We start from the raw sequence: 19510 nt of genomic DNA on the forward strand, positions 1-19510 counted from the left end.
TGAGACAATATTACATAAGTCAGTAAAGAAAACAGGAACTGAATGAATTTAACAGATTTTGGTAGAAAACCACAGAATCATGGCAATAGTTTCAGAAATACCATTTGGCAATATTCAGTACACATTCATGGTAAATAGTAGGAATAGAAAACTTCCTTGATCTCATAAAGAGCATCTATTAGCATCCACAGCTAACGTAAAGAATGTAAATAACTGAATGCTTTGCTCCTGTTATGGACTGCAGGCTTGTGTTCCCCCAAAATTCATGTTTTGAAACCTTAACTTTCAATAGGACGGTATTAGGAGTTGAAGCCTTTGGAAAGTAATTAGGGTTAGATTATGTATGAGGGTGGGGCCCTCATGGTGGGATTAATGCTCTTATACAAAAAGGAAGAGGCACGGGATCCCTCTCTCTGCTCTCCATCACATGAGTGTACAGGAGATCTGCAAAGTAGGAAGAGTGGTGTCACCAGCCATCACATCTCCTGGTGTGTTGATCTTGAAGTTTCCAGCCTCTAGAAATGTCAGAAATACATGTTTGTGGTTTAAGCCACCTAGTCTATGGTATAGTTGTTATAGCCCCAAATGGAAGAAAACCACCCCTGAGATTAGGGATAATGCAAGGCTGTTTGCCTTCACTACTTCCAGTCAACATTTTACTAGAGTTCTTAGGTAGTGCAAAAGGACAAAGAATAATAATAAAGGGTATAAATTTTTGAAAGGAAAAATAACCCTATTTCTTTAGTGATCTAACTCTCTACATAGAAAGTCCTAAAGAACCTCCATTAAGGCAATCCGGACTAATTAAGAGAGTCTAGCAAAGTCACAGGGAAAAAGAAAGATAAGATATTCATTTTCCCCAAATTGATCTGTAGATTCAGTGTAATCCCAATCAAAATTCCAGAGACATTTTGTAGAAATTGATTCTCAAATTCATAAGGAGATGCAAATACCTAGAAGAGTCAAAGAGTTTTGAAAATTGAAAAAAAGAACAAGGTGAAGGACTTACATTGCTTTTTCTTAAGCGTCCAGATAGTAAATATTTCAGGCTTGTGGGGCATATGTTCTGTCGCAGCTACTTCACTCACCCTTTGCAGCGTGAAATCAGCATAGACAAACTATAAACAAATGGGGGTGGCTGTGTTCCAATAAAATATTTTTTTACAGACAGGTGGTCATACCATGGGCCGTCTTTTGCTGACCCCTGCTGTGGAGAAACATATTGTGTTTTTGGTATAAGGGTAGGCGTATAGGACAGTGGAGCACAATAGATGAGTAGACCCAAGTGCTCTTGCCAAAATTATTATCCACAAAGGTGCTAAGGCCTTTGAAAAGTAAAGAATGATCTCTTCATCAAATGATGCAAGAAGATTGGATTTCCACGTGGAATAAAATGGGAATTGACCCTTCTTCCAAAAACATGAATTAGAGCATAGTCAAGGCTAAACATAAAATTTCTAGTAGGGGACTTGGAGAAACCACATTAATGAGCCATAAGCCTGTGAAGAGATGTTCAACATCATTAATCACCCAAGAACTGCGAATTAAAACCTCAGTGAGATCTCGGTACAGACTGACAAGAATGCATGCAATGCAAAAGATTGAGAATACCAAATACAGGCAAGAATGTGGAGCAATTGACATTCTTATTAGTTCTTGGAGAAAAAGCAGAATGATCAAACTACTTTAGAAAGTAATCTGGAACTTTTGTACTACTTTACACATATACAAGTATCATGTGGATCAGGTTTTCCAATTCTAAGTAACCAAGAAAGAATGAAAGACTATAACTGCCCAAAGACCTGTACATGGATATTCATAGCCACTATATTTACAATAGCTAAGATGATTAAATAATCCAAAGGATCATCAACAGTTAATGTATAAACAAACTGTTTTGTGTTTCTAAAATGGCACACTTCATAGCAATAAAAACAAATGGCTCACTAATAATCACAGCAACACAGATGTGTGCTGAGTGAAAGAAGCCAGATATAGAAGAAGACATGCAATATGATTCCATTTGTGTGAAATTCTAGGGTAAGTTATTGTAACCTATGGTGAGAGAAAGCAGATCACTGGTTGCCTTGAGACTTGTAGGCTATTAACTTGGAAGAGGGTGATGGAAACATTATTTATTTTAGTGATGGAAATGGTTGCATGGGTGTAAATATTGCTACCAGTTCATGTAACTTTATTCTTAAAATAGATGCATTTTATTGAGGGTAGGCCACAATAAAGTTAATATAAATAATTACAAGTACAAAAATGATGACAAAATAGAGGTAACGTTAGGGGGAAAGTTGATGGGAATTTGTTTAGCTTGAAGGTTGGGGTGAGGGACCAAGAGGAAGGTTTTCAGAGGAAGGAACAAGGATTCTCCCTCATTTCAGTAACTTTTTTGAGGATTCTAATTCTCAAGAATATAAGGTGAAAGCTTCTGATTTGTTCCTAAAATTTTCATACAGAATCTCACCAGCTTATTTACTCAGTGGGCATCAATCCTCTTATTTCTCTAATATCTATAGCTTTATGTATTTGTATATGTATCTACCACCTAACTATCTATCTACCTATATCTCTCTATCTTTCTGTCTGTGTATCTATCTATAACTCTGTATGTGTGTGTGTGTGTGTCTGTATGTATATAATTATATAATGTACATGATAATTACAAACAATGTAAAAATTTTTAAATGTTTTATTTAATTCATGTTTTCTGTTTTGCAGAAAAATTCTGGTGTGCTGTTGAAAAGAGTTCTGAAAATACAAGTCATTATGGATAAAGCCTTGGTATGCATTATTGATATATTTCATTGTATCTTTTTTGTATTTAAATTGAAAGGGGATATGTAAAAGAATCTTTATGTGCAATGCAGATATACGTCACTCTGTTCAAAATCTGTATCTCAGTGTAGCAGTACATAAAAAATGTTGTCAATTGCCTTTCCATTGGCATGGGGGAATCAATACCAATATTTAATAGAAAGAATGTAAAACTTCATATGTAAGGGAGGATTGTATTGCACTGTAATCTATTGGATTATAACTAGTTGCATATACTTCTGGATCCACCCAAAATTGTGGTGAAACTCTTCCTTAAATCAATTTCCATTTTAAAATAAGCTATTTCATTTATTACTCAATTGAAGATCCTTTTATTAAATATTATCTTTTATAAGATTATTTTATGCTGTGTAATTGCTTGGGTTCTCTGTTGGAAATTCCATTTTTAAAAAATAGGAAGAATAATTCATAGGAACATATTTGATTATGGAACTTTTTGTTTATACAATTAGTTTTAGCAAAAACTTATGGGCAGGCAGCAAGTTAACGAAAAAACTTGCTTTGTCCGTTATCACTAGTAATTTTGTATAAGTCTCTCAATGAGTTTCATGATGTTCTAGATTTTTGGCATAAAAGGAAATATTCAGATCTTTAAATAGTTTTTATAAAAGTATTAACAGGAAATAATGATATGACACTAGCTCTGGGACCCCTGGGCCCTGCAACCAGACTCCAGGACCCAGCTCTGCCTACCAGTAGACTGGCAGGAACCCCAGGACTTGGCTTCACCCACCAGTGGGAGGGCTACAGCCCTGGAGTCTTCTGGACCTTGACTCCATACAGCAGCGAGCCAGCACTATCCCCAGAGCCCCCTGGAGTTTCACAGTCAGCTGCCTTATGACCTGGTCCTGACAACCAGCAGCTGGCAGCCTGTGCCTGAGGCAGCACTGGCAACCACCTGAACCAGGGGCCAAGCAAACCCACCAGACTTCCCACATAGTCAGCCTGCCACAACAGGAAGACCCACACAGCCCACATTGGGGAACCACCTGAGTCTATACCACAGGTGAAGAGAGTGGAGAACGCTGCTGGAACACACAGGAGGTCTCCTGCAAAAGGCCACTCTCGCATTAGGAAACACAACCAACTTATCAGGTACATAAACATACAAATACTAACTTAGGCAAAATGAGGCTACAGAGGAACACGTTCCAGATGAAGGAGCAAGATCAAAGCCCACAAGAAGATCTAAGTGAAGTGGAGATAGGCAACATACTTGAGAAAGAGGTCAGGGTAGTGCTCGTAAAGATGATCAAAGAACTTGACAGAAGAATGGATGCACAGAGCAAGAGCAATGTTAGAAATTTTAAGCAAAGAGTTAGAAAATATAAAGAATGACCAAACATAGATGAAGCATACAATAGCTGAAATGAAAAATACACTAGAAGTAATCAATAGTAGACTAAATGATACAGAAGAATGGATCAATGAGCTGGAAGACAGAGTAATGGAAATTACAGATGTGGAACAGGAAAAAGAATGAAAGGAAATGAGGACTGTTTAAGAGACCTCTGGGACAACGTCAAGCACACTAATACTTGCATTTTAGGGGTCCCAGAAGGAGAAGAGAGAGAGAGAAAGGAACTGAAAACATATTTGAAGACATAATAGCTGAAAACTTCCCTCACATGGGAAATGAAACAGATATCCAGATCCAGGAAGCCCAGAAAGTCCATATAGGATTAACCCAAAGATGAACATACCAAAACATATAGTAATAAAAATGACAAAAATTAAAGATGAAAAGAGAATATTGGAAGCAGGAAAAGGAAAACAACAAATATCATAAAAAGGAATTCCCATAAGGCTATCGGCTGACTTTACAGCAGTAACTCTGCAGTCCAGAAGGGAGTGGCACAATATATTTAATGTGTTGAAAGTGAAAAACCTACAACCAAGAATACAGTATGCAGCAAGGCTCTCATTCAAATTTGATACAGGGATCCAAATCTATACAGACAAGCAAAACCTAAAAGAGTTCAGCAACACAAAACCAGTGTTACAAGAAATGTCAAAACAATTTTGCTTAAGAAAAAAGCCAGGTCCAGAAACTGGAAACATAAAAATTATGAAAGAAAAAAGCTCATTAGTAAAAGCAAACATACAGTAAAAGTAGGATATCATCTCACATGCAAAGCTGGAAGGAAAGTTAAAAGACATGTCTTTTAACAAAATCACCTATATCCAGAATAAGGAATAAGGAGATACATAAAGCAATTAGATGTAAAATAAGATATTAAAAACAGTGATTGTGAGGGGAGGAGAGTATTCATGCATGGTTGTTAAAATGTGTTTGAAATTAAGAGATCAGCAACTTAAAACAGTCATTCATATCTATATATCTATATCTTTATAAAAACCTCAGAGTAACTGCAAACCAAAAACCTATACTAGATACACATACACAAAAGTAAAAGGAATCCAAACATAACACTAAAGATAGTCTTCAAATCATATGAAAAGGGAACAAAAGAAGAAGAAAGGAACAAAAAAGACTTACTAAAAACAAGTCCAAAACAATTAGCAAAATGGAAATCAGAACACACATATCAATAATTACTTTAAATGTAAATGGACTAAACGCTCCAATAAAAAAAGAAATAGAGTGGTTGAATGGATACAAAAACAAGACCCGTATGGCCTGCAAGACTGTCACTCCAGATCTAAAGACACACAGACTGAAAGGGAGGGGATGGAAAAAGGTATTCCATGCAAAAGGAAATCAAAAGAAAGACAGGTTAGACATACTTATATCTGACAAAATAGTTTTTAAAAAGAGACTGTTACAAGAGACAAAGAAGGACACTACATAATGATCAAGGCATCAATCCAAAAAGAAGATATATCGATTGTACATATACATGCACCCAGCATAGGAACACCTCAATCTGTAAAGCAAATATCAATGGACATAAAGGGAGAAATTGACAGTAACACAATAACAGTAGGAATTTAGTGCCCCACTTGCATCAGTGAACAGATCATCCAGACAGAAAATCCGTAAGGAATAAAAGGCCTTAAGTGACACATTTGACCAAATGGATATATTGGTCATTCCATCCAAAAGCTGCAGGACGCACATTCTTTTCAACTGCACATGGCACATTGTACAGGATAGATCACATGCTAGACTATAAAACAAGCCTCGGTAAATCTGAGAAAATTGAATTCATATCAAGCATCTTTTCTGACCACAATGCTATGAGACTAGAAATGAACTACAAGAAAACTACTGCAAAAGACCCTCAGACACATGAAGGCTACACAATATGCTACTAAACAACCAATGGGTCACTGTAGAACCAAAGAGGAAATAAAAACTTCCTGGAGACAAATGAAAAGCAAAACACAGTTATCCAAAAATCTGAGACACAGCAAAAGCAATTCTGAGAGAGAGGTTTATAGAGACACTAGCTTGTCTCAGAAAACATGAAAAATCTCAAACAACCTAACCTTACAGCCAAGGGAATTAGTAAAAGAAGAACAAATAAAACTCAAAATTAGTAGAAGGAAAGAAAGCATAAGGAGAACAGAAGAGAAATAAATGAAATAGGTATAAAAGAACAATAGAAAAGACCAATGAAACTAAGAGCTGAATCTTTGAAAAGATAAACAAAATTGATAAAACTTTAGGCAGACTCATCAAGGAAAAGGAGAGAGGGCCCATATCAGTACAATCAGAAATGAAAGAGAAGTTACAACTGACACCACAGAAATACAAAAGATCATAAGAGACTACAGTGAACAACTGTATGCCAATAAAATGTACAACCTAGAAGACATGGACAAATTCTTAAAAATGTTCAATCTCCTAAGACTGAACCAGGAAGAAATAGAAAATAAGAACAGAACAATTGCCAGTAATGAATTTGAATCAGTAATTTTTAAACTCCCAGCAAACAAAAGTCCAGGACCAGATGGCTTCACAGGTGAATTCTGCCAAACAGTTAAGAGAAGAGTTAGCATCTATCCTGCTCAAATGATTCCACAAAATTGGAGAGGAAGGAACCCTTCTGAACTTATTCTGCGAGAACAGCATCACCCTGGTATGAAAACCAGACAAAGATATCACAAAAAAGGAAAATTACAGGCCAATACCACTGATGGACATAGATGCAAAAGTCCTCAACAAAATATTAGCAAACCAATTCCAACAAGGCATTAAAAGGGTCATACACCATGATTAAGTGGAATTTATCCCAGGGATGCAAGGATTTTTCAATATCCACCGAAAAATCAGTGCGTTACACCTACAGATAGCCAACAGCCACATAAAAAAACAGATGTTCATCTCAATAGATGCAGAAAAAGCTTTTGACAAAATACAACCTCCATTTATGAGAAAAACTCTCCAGAAAGGGGGCATAGAGGGAACATACCTCAACATAATAGAGCTCATATTAGCACAAACCCACAGCTAACATCATACTTCATGGTGAAAAGCTGAAAGCACTTCCTCTAAGATCAGGAACAAGACAAACATGTCCTTGCTCACAACTTTTATTCCACATAGTATTAGAAGTCCTTGCCGCAGCAATCAGGCAAGAAAAAGAAATCAAATCAATCCAACTTGGATAGGAAGAAGTAAAATAGTCACTGTTTGCAGATGACATGATACTATGCATAGAAAATCCTAAAGACACTGCCAAAAACTAGGAGAGCTCATCAATGTATTTCATAAGGTTTCTGGATGCAAAATTAATATACAGAAATCAGTTGCATTTCTATAGACTAACAGTGAACTATCAGAAGGAAAAATTAAGAAAACTATCTCATTTTACCACTACATGTAAAAGAATACTCCCTAGGAATAAATCTAACTGAGGAGGTGAAAGACCTGTACACAAACAGATGGAAACATACACTGTTTCCATAGATTGGAGGAATTACTATTGTTAAAATGACCACACTATCCAAGGCAATCTACAGATTCAATGTAATCCCTATCAAAATACCAATGGCATTTTTCACAAAACTAGAAAAAATAATTCTAAAGTTTGTATGGAAACAAAAAAGACTACGAATAGCCAAAGCAGTGCTGAGGAAGAAGAACAGAGAGAGGCATCACACTTCCTGACTGTAGACTATACCACAAATCTGCAGTAATCAAAATAGTATGATACAGGAACAAAAACAGACACATAGATCACTGGAAGAGAATAAAGAGCCCAGAAATAAACTCACGCAATTATGGTCAATTAATCTACAACAAAAGAGGCAAGAATATACAATGGAGAAAAAAACAGTCTTTTCAATAAGTGGTGCTGGGAAAACAGGACAGCTACATGTAAAAGACTGAAATTAGAACATTTTCTCACACAGTATAGAAAAATAAACTCACAATGGATTAAAGACTTCATGTAAGGCAGGAGAGCATAATACTCCTAGAAGAAAATATAGGCAGAAAACTCTTGTCGTAAATCATAGCAATGTTTTTTTGTTTTGTTTTGTTTTGGTTTTTTTCATCTGTCTCCTTGGGCAAAGAAAACAAAAGAAAAAAATAAACAAATGGTCCCTAATTAAAGTTAAAAGCTTTTGCCCACCAAAGGAAACCATAAACAAATGTAAAGTGAACCTACTGAATGGGAGAAAATAGTTGCAAATTATATGACTAATAAAGAGTTAACATCCAAAATATATAAATAGCTCATACAACGCAATATCAAAAAACAACCCGATTAAAAAAAAATGGGTAAAAGAACTGGATAGACATTTTTTCCCAAGAAGACCTGCAGATGGCCAACAGGCACATGAAAAGATACTCAACATCACTGATTATCAGAGAAATGCAAATCAAAACCACAATGAGATGTCGCCTCACACCTATCAGAATGGCTATCATCAAAAAGGCCACAAATAACAAATGTGGTTAAAAAGGAACCCTTGTACACCTATTAGAGGGAATGTAAATTGATGTAACCACTGTAGAAAACAGTATGGCAGTTCCTCAAAAAATTAAAAATAGAACTAACATATGATGCGGCAATTATACTCCTGGGTATATATTTGAAAAAAATGAAAATACTAATTGGAAACATACATGCACCCCAGTGTTCATAGCAGCATTATTTACAATAACCAAGGTATGGAAGCTACCTAAATACCCATCAACATATGAATGGATAAAGATGTGATACACACACGCACACACACACACACAATGGAATACTACGCAACCATAAAAAGTAATGAAATTTTGCCATTTGCAACAGGATGGATAAACTTGGAGGCTCTGTTATGCTAAGTGAAATAAGTCACCGGGAGAAAGACAAATATGTATGATACCATTTATATGTGGTATCTAAAAAATAAAGGAAACTAGGAATATAAAAAAAATGTAACAGACTCAGAGATATAGAGAATAAAGTAGTGGTTACCATTGGGAAAAGGGAATGGGGAGCGGCACAATAGAGCTAGGGATTCAGAGGTATCCACGATTATGTATAAAGCAAATAAGCTACAAGGATATATTGCACAACACAGGGAATATAGCCAATATTTTATAACAACTATAAGTGAAGTATAACCTTTAAAAATCGTGAGTCACTGTGATGTACATCTGTACCTTATATAATATTGTACATCAACTACACTTCAATAATATATTTTTTTAAATGTAAACATGTTTCATCAGTAAAATCCTGTGTAACCCCTTGTGATATTATTGTAGTCTGTCTTATTTCTTCTTGTGTAATCAACCACAAAATAAATTATTTTACATTAAATATCCAATTGTTGTTTAAAGAAATTAAGGAAAGGAAAAACATATTTCATATTTACTATTTCCAAACTCTACATTTCTTCTCCTTCTCACAGGTTGGTTTTTCTGATATTTCTGTTTAACCTGTAGTAATTCATTTGAATTCAGTTTTTGTTCATCTGAAAGTATCTTTATTTTATCTCTGTTTTTAAATATTGTATTTGGAAACAGGAATAGGAATAATACAAAGAACAGCTATATTCTCTCTACTCAGATTTATTAATACTATTTCCCTTTGTTACTTGTGCTGTCTCCATGTGAAAGTAAGTTGTAAATTGCATTTGTAGCTTTTTTTCAGTGTGCATTTACATAGAATAAGATCATATATATCCACAATCAAGTTATCCATCTAAGTAAAAATAATATCATTGAAATACTTTTTATCAAGTTTACAATCAAGTTCACTTGATTGCATTGTGGTTGGATGATGTGAGCTAAGTGATACTGTGTTTTATATTCTGATGTTTTATGGCCTAATATGAGTCAATTTATATAAAACTTTCAGGTATACTTTAAAAATATCCCTCTCATTTTTTATATAAGCTTGTATATATGCATATTATATCAAAGCTTGCTTGAGTTTTTAAAACCTTTAATATTTTTGCTGTAAATTTGCTGCTTGTTGTAAATTTGTCAGCTTGAGCTATTAACGATTATGAGAACTATGTAAAAATCCCTCACTATGATTGTAATTTTCTATATCTAAATTTGTTAAATTATGTATGTGTGTGTGTGTATATATATATGTATATATATAGTTGCTCTACCATTAATTATAAGTAAGCTTAGAAATACGTGTACACACAAAATTAGAAATGTTTCAGTGAAAAATGTTGTGATTTTTTTCCCTTGAATGAAGACATGTTCTTGAAATTGTTCACTATGTAGTGTTCAGAGCTCTGTGTTTAGAAAGTACATGTTTTTCTCCAGGATATACAGTCATGTTGTCTTATGGGAATGAAGACAAAAGATGGCAACACAGTTGAGCAGGCAAAAAAGACTTAGGAGTTTAGTTAGAGATTTGAGTCCTGGTTCTTGCCCTTATTAGTTATGCAGTCTTGGAACCTTAACTTTTGATCCTAAATAACTACATGCATAAAGAAGAAGATACTCATCACCATCACATTTTAATATGTAATGTCCCTAGGCTTAAATCTAGAACTTACTAAGCATGTGATAAGTCTTAATTCTGCTTTTGTCCTTTCACTTGAGCACTGCATTATTTTAACATTTTTATACCCATTGAAACATGGTAGTTTAGTCATTTTTATTAGTGATTGAAAAACAAAATTTGCCTTTCAGTATGATTATATGGGCTCTGAAGTGGCACTTGCATCTGAGAAAGTTGTCCGTATCTTTAGTCTCATCAACACTGTGAGTATTTATGTTTCATATTTAAATAAGAAACATTCATATTAATACAGTAGCATTGTTTGAATAAATAGCATATGCACTTTTATAAACTATATAGTCCTACCAACTAGTTTCTTCCACCGATGGATTTCATCTCTAAAAATTAGTAAATCGAATATATTAACATTACATAGAGAGATATAGTGTTTCATTTATGATTACCTAAAACCATATATCATGTATCTTCTGTTTTCAGATGTATTCTCAGCTTAAAGTGTTGGTTACATTAACTTCTCTGGAGCTCTGGTCAGATCAAAATAAGATTTCAACTAATGGGGATGCTAATGAAGTTCTACAAAGATTTGTGTCATGGAGAGAAAAATTTTTACTTCAAAGGTCCCATGATATGCCATACTTATTAATGTAAGTGATTTATTTTCATTGGTATAAAGTTTATCAAATTACTTGTAAGTTAACCATGAAAATTATATACAAAATTTATTATTTATGATGACAAGACATCTCAAAAATAGATTATGTGGGTACTGTTGGCAAAATGCAAGCTATAAAAATCTAATAAAATGTAAGACACGAAAGCATTGTAGGCCATTATCCTCAGAGTGGGCTGCTTACCTATGGAAATTTAAAGAACTGATAATATGTAAAGCCTCGGGAAAACATAGGGCCTCTATGGTTTTAAAGATTTTCTCAGAGGTAGATAATTGAAACCAGCATTTTAACATTAAATAAAGCATACATTAGTTAACAGAATGCAATAATTGCATGTAAAGCTGGTTACACTGGAAAACATAAGTATGGTAATGTGGTGACCTAATGGTATTTCTATCCTGACCTAAAGTGTAGCTGTTTAACTGCTTGCACTGTAACTGTCACGAGTCTTTATATAGATTTTTATTTTACTAGTTTGATTATTTTCGATGGAAAAAACAGAAACACGATTCTGAAGATCTTAAGCAATATGGAATATATTTATGAATCTCTGGGTGTCTCTGTGGAATTTAAGGTCAGGCTTGGGGGTGGAGGAGCAGCATTAACTAAGGACTGAAATGTGTGAGGACAGAATACATCCCATCTCTCTTTTTCCTAGTGACTGTGCTGCATATTGTCTTTCTCATTCTGTCCAATCCAACACTTTTCATGCAGTCTAAGGTTTTACAACCTGCAAATCATGGCAGTAATCTACCCTGACTTTTATGTCTTTGCATTATATCCATCCAGTGTTGACAACAGTGGTGATTAATTTCTGGAAGGATTAGGCACTGCTGGATTTTAAGCTGTGTATCATACGATGCTAAAGTTGCCTTTAGAACTTAATTTTGTAGGCACTGTGGGAGATTACCTAAATACAAAATGATTGAAAGCATTAGACATGATACATAATATTCATGTCTAAAAGAAAGCAGCAGCATTATTGAGGAATCCAATTCTTAAAAGATCATTAAGTTTTTAAAAATTTAAAGTGCGTTTATCCACAAGAAAAATTTTATTATTTAGTTATAGGGACCATCCTAATTATGTGGGAGCAACATATCATGGAATGGCATGCGATCCAAAGTTTGCTGCAGGAATTGCTCTGGTATGCATTTTATTCCCATCTCTCCAGTAACTATATCACAGTTTGAAATTTAGTATCCACTTCAAGGAACAGAAATACATATAGTATATCTACCATTTTATTAAATTAATATTTTTATAGTTCTTTATTTTTAATTTTTTTGCAGTACACAGGTCTCTCACTGTTGTGACCTCTCCCATTGCGGAGCACAGGCTCCGGACGCGCAGGCTCAGCGGCCATGGCTCACGGGCCCAGCCGCTCTGCAGCATGTGGGATCTTCCCGGACCGGGGCACGAACCCGTGTCCCCTGCATCGGCAGGCGGACTCTCAACCACTGCGCCACCAGGGAAGCCCTATAGTGCTTTATTTTTTACTTTAATCCTCAAATGTTATCATTTTTAAACGGCTTTTTATTGTGGTAAAATACATATCCCATAAAATTGACCATCTTAACAATTATAAGTGCACTGTGCAGTAGTGTTGTCTATTTACATTGTTGTGAAACAGATGTTTAGAACTTTCACCTTGCTTAAATGAAAGTCTGTACCCTTTGACCAACGAGGCCCCATATTCCACACCTCTACCCTCTGGCAACCACCATTCTACTGCCTGCTTCTGTGAGTATGATATTTTTAGATCCCACATATAAGGTGGATCATACAATATTTGTCTCTCTGTGTCTGGCTTATTTCTCTTAAAATAATACATCCAGGTTCATCCATATTTTTGAAATGGTGGGATTTCATTCTATGTATTGCTGAATAATATTTCATATTTATATACATATATATTTATATGAATTAAATATACAAATCCTATCATAGTATACATTTATCCATATATAGAAACATTCTCTTTATGCATTCATATGTCAATGACCACTTAGTCTGGTTCCATATCTTGGCTATTATGAATAATGCTGCACTTTATATGGGAGATGGGAGTGCAGATATCCCTCTGAGATAGAGTTCGGTTACTTTGTACATTTACCCAGAAGTGGGTTTGCTGGATCATATGGTATTTCTGTTTTAATATTATGAGGAATCATTATACTGATGTCCATAGTGGTTGCACCATTTTATAATCCCACCAGCATTTCACAGAATATATTTTATTCATTACATCCTCACTAACAGTTGTTTTTGTTGTTGTTGTTAGCTATCGTAATAGGTATGAGGTGATATCACATTGTGGTTTTGACTGTATTTTTTTTTTTTTTTTTTTGGTGGTATGCGGGCCTCTCCCATTGCGGAGCACATGCTCTGGACGCGCAGGCTCAGCGGCCATGGCTCATGGGCCCAGCCGCTCCGCGGCACGTGGGATCCTCCTGCACCAGGGCACAAACCCGTGTCCCCTGCATCGGCAGGCAGACTCCCAATCACTGCGCCACCAGGGAAGCCCCTTGACTGTATTTTTATGATCACTAGTGATACTGAGCATCTATTCATATGCTTTTTGGTGTTTTGTATATCATCTCTGGAGAAATATTTATTCAAGACCTTAGCCCATTTTTTAATTGGATTATTTGATTTTCTTGTTGTTGAGCTATAGGAGTTCCTTTTTTTTTTTGTAACTTTGTATTGCCTTCATCCAGTTCCCCCTCCTCTCAACCCCCGCTCCCAGTACCCACAAATCTAGTCTCTTTTGTATGAGTTTGTTTGTTTTGAATTATAATTGACCTACAACACTATGTTAGTTTCTTTAACACAACGTAGTAATTCGATATTTCTATACACTTCAAAATGATCACCACAATAACTCTAGAAATGACATGTCAGCATACAAAGATATTACATAGTTATTGACTGTATTCCCCAAACTACATTTTGTGCCCGTGACTCATTTATTTTGCAGTTGGAAGTTGTATCTCTTAATCTATTTCACCTTTTTCTTTCCTTACCCAAACCCCTCCACTCTGGCTGCCACCTGTTTGTCCTCTGTATCTGTAACTCTGTTTCAGCAATTTTTTAAATAATAATTCTTTTCTTAAAAAATATTTACTTATTAGGTTGCACTGGGTCTTAGTTGCGGCAGGCAGGCTCCTTAGTTGTAGCCCCCGGGGTCCTTAGTTGCAGCTTGCCAGCTCCTTAGTTGTGACACACAGGCTCCTGAGTTGCGGCATTCAAACTCTTAGTTGCAGCATACATGTGATATCTAGTTCCCTGACCAGAGATTGAACCGGGCCCCTTGCATTGGGAGCCCAGGGTCTTATCCACTGTGCCACCAGGGAAGTCCCTGTTTCTGCTTTGTTATGCTTTTTCATTTGTTTTTAGATTCCACATATAAGTTAAATTGTACAGTATTTGTGCTTCTCTGTCTGACATGTTATACTTACTATTATATGCTCTAGGTCCATCCATGTTGTCTCAAATGGCAAGATGTCCTTTATTATGGCTGTGTAGTATTCCAGTGTGTGTGTGTGTGTGTGTGTGTGTGTGTGTGTGTGTGTGTGTGTGTGTACATATATTTATTCTTTATCCATTCTTTTATTGATGGACACTTAGGTTGCTTCCATACCTTGACTATCATAAATAATGCTGCAATGAACATAGGGGTGCATATATTTTTTCCTTTAGTGCTTTTGTTTTCTTATGGTGAATACCAAGGAGTGGAATTGTTGAATCATATGGTAATTTTATTTTTAATTTTTTGAGGAATCTCTGTACTGTTTTCCATAGTGGCAGCGTGAACTGACATTCCCACAAGGGGTGCACAAGAATTCCCTTTTCTCCACATCCTCAACAATAGTTGTGGGTTGTTTTTATTTGATAATGGCAGTTCTCTCACGTGTGAGATGATATCTCATTCCAGTTTTGATTTGCATTTCCCTGATGATTAGTGATGTTTAGGAATGTTTTCATGTGCCTGTTGGCCATATGTATGTCTTCTCTGGGAAAATGTCTATTCAGATCCTCTGCTCATATTTTAATTGGGTTGGCTTTTTCAGTGTTGAGTTGTGTGTGTTCTTTGTGTAATTTTAATATTAACCCCTAATCAGCTATATCATTTGCAATTATCTCCTCCCAATCAGTAGGTGTCCTGTTAGTTTGGTTAATAGTTTTCTTTACTCTGCAGAAGCTTTTTAAGTGTGATGTAGTCTAATTTGTTTATTTTTCCCTTTTGTTTTTCTTGTCAAAGGAGACAGATACAAAAAGTTACTAAGATGTCAAAGAGCTTATTGCCTGTGTGTTCTTCCAGAAGTTTTATGTTTTCAGGTGTTACATTCAAGTCTTTAAACCGTTTTGAATTTATTTTTGTGCAGGATGTAAGAGAGTAGTCCAGTTTGATTCGTTTGCATGTAGTTGTCCAGTTTTCCCAACATTATTTCTTGAAGATGCTGTCTTTTCCCTATTATATATTCTTGCCTCCTTTACCAGAGATTAATTGCCCATATAATTGTGGGTTCATTTCTGAGCTCTCTATTCTATTCTATGCCAGTGAACTATGGGTCTGTTTTTTCCCAGTACCATACTGTTTTGATTACTTTAGCTTTGTAGTAAAGTTTAAAATCAGGCAGTGTGGTACCTCTAACTTTCTTCTTTCTTAAGATTGTTTTGGCTATTCAGGCTCTTGTGTTTCCATAATCATTTTGGAATTGTTTACTCTGGTTCTGTAAAAAATGCCATTGGTATTTTGATAGGAATTGCAGTGAATCTGTACTGTCTTGTGCTATATGGTTATTTTAACAATATTCATTCTTCAAATCTTTAAATACAGTATATAATTTCATCTATTTGAGCTGTATTCAGTTTCTTTCATCAGTGTCATGGTTTTCCAAGGATAGGTCTTTTTTCTCCTTAGCTAGATTTATTCATAGATATTTTAATCTTTGTGATGTGATTGTAAATGGGATGTTTTTCTTAATTTCTCTTTCAGATAGTTTGTTGTTAGTTTATAGAAATGCAACATAGTTCTGTAAATTAATTTTTATCTGGCAACTTAAGCATGTTCATTGGTGACCTCTAGTAATTTTGGGGGTCTGTCTTCAGGATTCTGTCTATATAGTATCATGTCACCTGCAAACAGTGTGACCATTTTACTTCTTCCCTTCAAATATGGATTTTTAAATTTCTTTTTCTTGTCTGATTGCTGTGGCAAGGACTTTCAATACTATGTTGAGTAAATGTAGTAAGAGTGGGCATCCTTATCCCATTCCTGATCTTAAAGGAAATACTTCCAGATTTTCACAACTGAGCTGTGGGCATGTCATATATGGCCTTTATTATGTTGAGGTATGGTCCCTGTATACCCACTTTGTGGTGAGTTTTTATCATAAATGGATGTTGAATTTTGTCAAAGGCTTTTTCTGCCTCTGTTGAGAGGATTGTATCATTTTTCTTTTTGAAATTTTTAAAGTGGTGTATCACATGGATTGATGTGTGGATACTGAACCATCCTTTCACCCCTGGGATAAATCCTACTTGATCATGGTGTATGACTTTTTTAATGCATTGTTGAATTCAGTTTGCTAATCTTTGATAATATAAGAGTTCTTATACTTTGAATATTAACCCCTTATCAGATGAATGATTGGCAAATATTTTCTTCCCTTCTGTAGATTGCCTTTACATTCTGTTGATTGTGCCTTTTGAAGAACAAAGGTTTAAGTTTGACTTAGTCCTGTTTGTCTATTTCTGCCCCTGAGGTCAGTGATTTTTGCATCATATCCACAAAATCTTCGTCAAACCCAATATTGTGAAGTTTTTCCCCATGTTTTCTTCCAGGAGTTTCACAGTTTGCTGTCTTACATTTAGATCTTTATACCATTTTGAGTTAATTTTTGTATATGGTGTAATATAAGGGTCCTACTCTTTCTTTTGTATGTGGATACTTAATTTTCCCGTCACCATTTCTTGAAGAGACAGTCTTTTCTCCATTGAGTATTCTTGTTTAAGAAACTGTCCTTTTCCCCATTTTGTGGTCTTGGCACCCTTGTCATAGGTCATTTGACCATATACATGATGTTTTATTTATAGGCTCTCTATTGTATTCAATTTATATATCTTTATGCCAATACCACACTCTTATGATTACTAGAGCTTTGTAACATGTTTTAAAATCAGGAAATCTGAGTCTTCCAACTTTGTTCTTCTTTTTCAAAAAATTTATGTATATTCATGTCCCTTGAGATTCCATACGAATCTTGAGATTATTTGTTTCTATTCTTGCCCCCCAAATGCTATTGGGATTGTGGTAGGGATTTCATTGAATCTACAGATTGCTTTGGGTGGTAATGACATCTTAACAATGTTAAGCCTTTCAGTCCATGATCGTGGAATGTCTTTCCACTTATTTGTGTCTTCTGTACTTACTTTCAGCCATGTTTTGCAGTGTCTATGTGCAAGTATTTCATCTCATTAGATAGGTTCAATCCTAAGTGTTTTGCTCTTTTTAATGTTATTGTAACTGAAATCATTTTGTTATATTTTTTCAGATTGTTCATTATTAATGTATAGAAACAATCAATTGTGCTGATTTTGTATCCTGCAACTTTGCTGAATTCATTTATTAGTTCTCAGTTTCTTTTATGTGGAATATTTGTGGATTTCTACATATGGGACCATATCATCTGCAAATGGAAATAATTTTACTTTCTTCTTTCCAAGATAGAAGCCTTTCATTTATTTTATTGCTTAATTGCTCTGGTTTGATCTTCCTATACTATATTAAACAGATGTGGCAAGAGTGAGTACCCTACCTTGCTCATAATATTAGAAGAAAAACATTCAGGATTTCACCATTGAGTGTAATGTTAGTTATGTTCTTTTCTCCATGCTCTGTGTTATGTGGAAGTTGTTTTCTTTTTTTTAAATTAATTAATTTATTTATTTATTTTTGGCTGCATCGGGTCTTTGTTGCTGCACGCAGGCTTCTCTAGTTGCAGCGAGCAGGGGTTACACTTCATTGCAGTTTGCGGGCTTCTCATTGCAGTGGCTTCTTTTGTTGTGGAGTACGGGCTCTAGGTGCATGGGCTTCAGCAGTTGTGACACACAGGCTCAGTAGTTGTGGCTCATGGGCTCCAGAGCGCAGGCTCAGTAGTTGTGGCAAATGGACTTATTTGTTCCATGGCATGTGGAATCTTCCCAGACCAGGACTTGATTCTTAACCACTGTGCCACCAGGGAAGTCCCGAGGTTGTTTTCTTACATTCCTAGTTTGTTGAGGATTTTTAATCATAAAAAGGGTATTGACTTGTGTATGCTTTTTTGTTTTTTATTTTAGTCATGTGAGCCTTATCTCTTATTTTCTCAGTTAATCTAGCTAAGAGTTTGCCAATTATGCTGATGTTTTCAAAGAATTAACTTTTTGTTACATTAATTTTTTTTCTCTTCTCTAATTCTATTTATCCCTGCTTTGAACTTTATTATTTCTTTCTTTCTGTCTGAGTTTCTACCTTTCTGAGTTCAGTTTGTTCCTATTTTTCTAGTTCTCTGATGTGTAAACTCATGTTTTTTCATTTGAGATATTTCTTCTTTTTTAATGTATTTGTTTACTGCCATAAACTTCCCTCTTAACAGAGCTTTTACTGGATCCCATAAGTTTGGATATATTGTATTTTCATTTTCTTTTTTCTCAGCATATTTTGTAACTTTGCTTTGTGATTTCTTCTTTGGAATCGATGGTGTTTAATGGTGTGTTGTTGGAGTCCGACAAATTTGCAGATTTTCAAGTTCTACTTTTCTTACTAATTTGTAGTTTCATTCCATCAGCATCAGAAAAATATACTTTGTATAAATTCAATATTTTAAAGTTGACAGACTTCTTCTGTAGCCTAACAAGTGGTCTACCTTAGAGACATTTCTGTGTGCACTTGAGAAGAACATGAGTTCTGCTGTTGTTGGATGGTCTATCCAGTCAGTCTATCCTGTTGTCCATTATTTATGTAATATCTTTTGTCAGATTGTTCTGTCCACTATTCAAAGTGAAGTATTAAAGTCTATTATGTTGCTGTCCATTTAGCCTTTCAATTTGGTC

At 35.2% G+C, this 19510-nt stretch overlaps 1 protein-coding gene across 1 annotated transcript in view; it reads left to right on the forward strand.

Moving 5' to 3' along the window:
- The window catches only part of LOC132417716 (A disintegrin and metallopeptidase domain 3-like), a 125990-nt gene that overhangs the window by 39500 nt on the left and 66980 nt on the right, over positions 1-19510 (forward strand). The window contains 4 exon segments of the mRNA XM_060001493.1: positions 2731-2793; positions 10910-10981; positions 11217-11383; positions 12476-12557. Coding sequence (XP_059857476.1) covers positions 2731-2793; positions 10910-10981; positions 11217-11383; positions 12476-12557 — 384 coding nt within the window.

This window comes from Delphinus delphis, chromosome 21, assembly GCF_949987515.2.
Source record: "Delphinus delphis chromosome 21, mDelDel1.2, whole genome shotgun sequence".
NCBI lineage: Eukaryota > Metazoa > Chordata > Mammalia > Artiodactyla > Delphinidae > Delphinus > Delphinus delphis.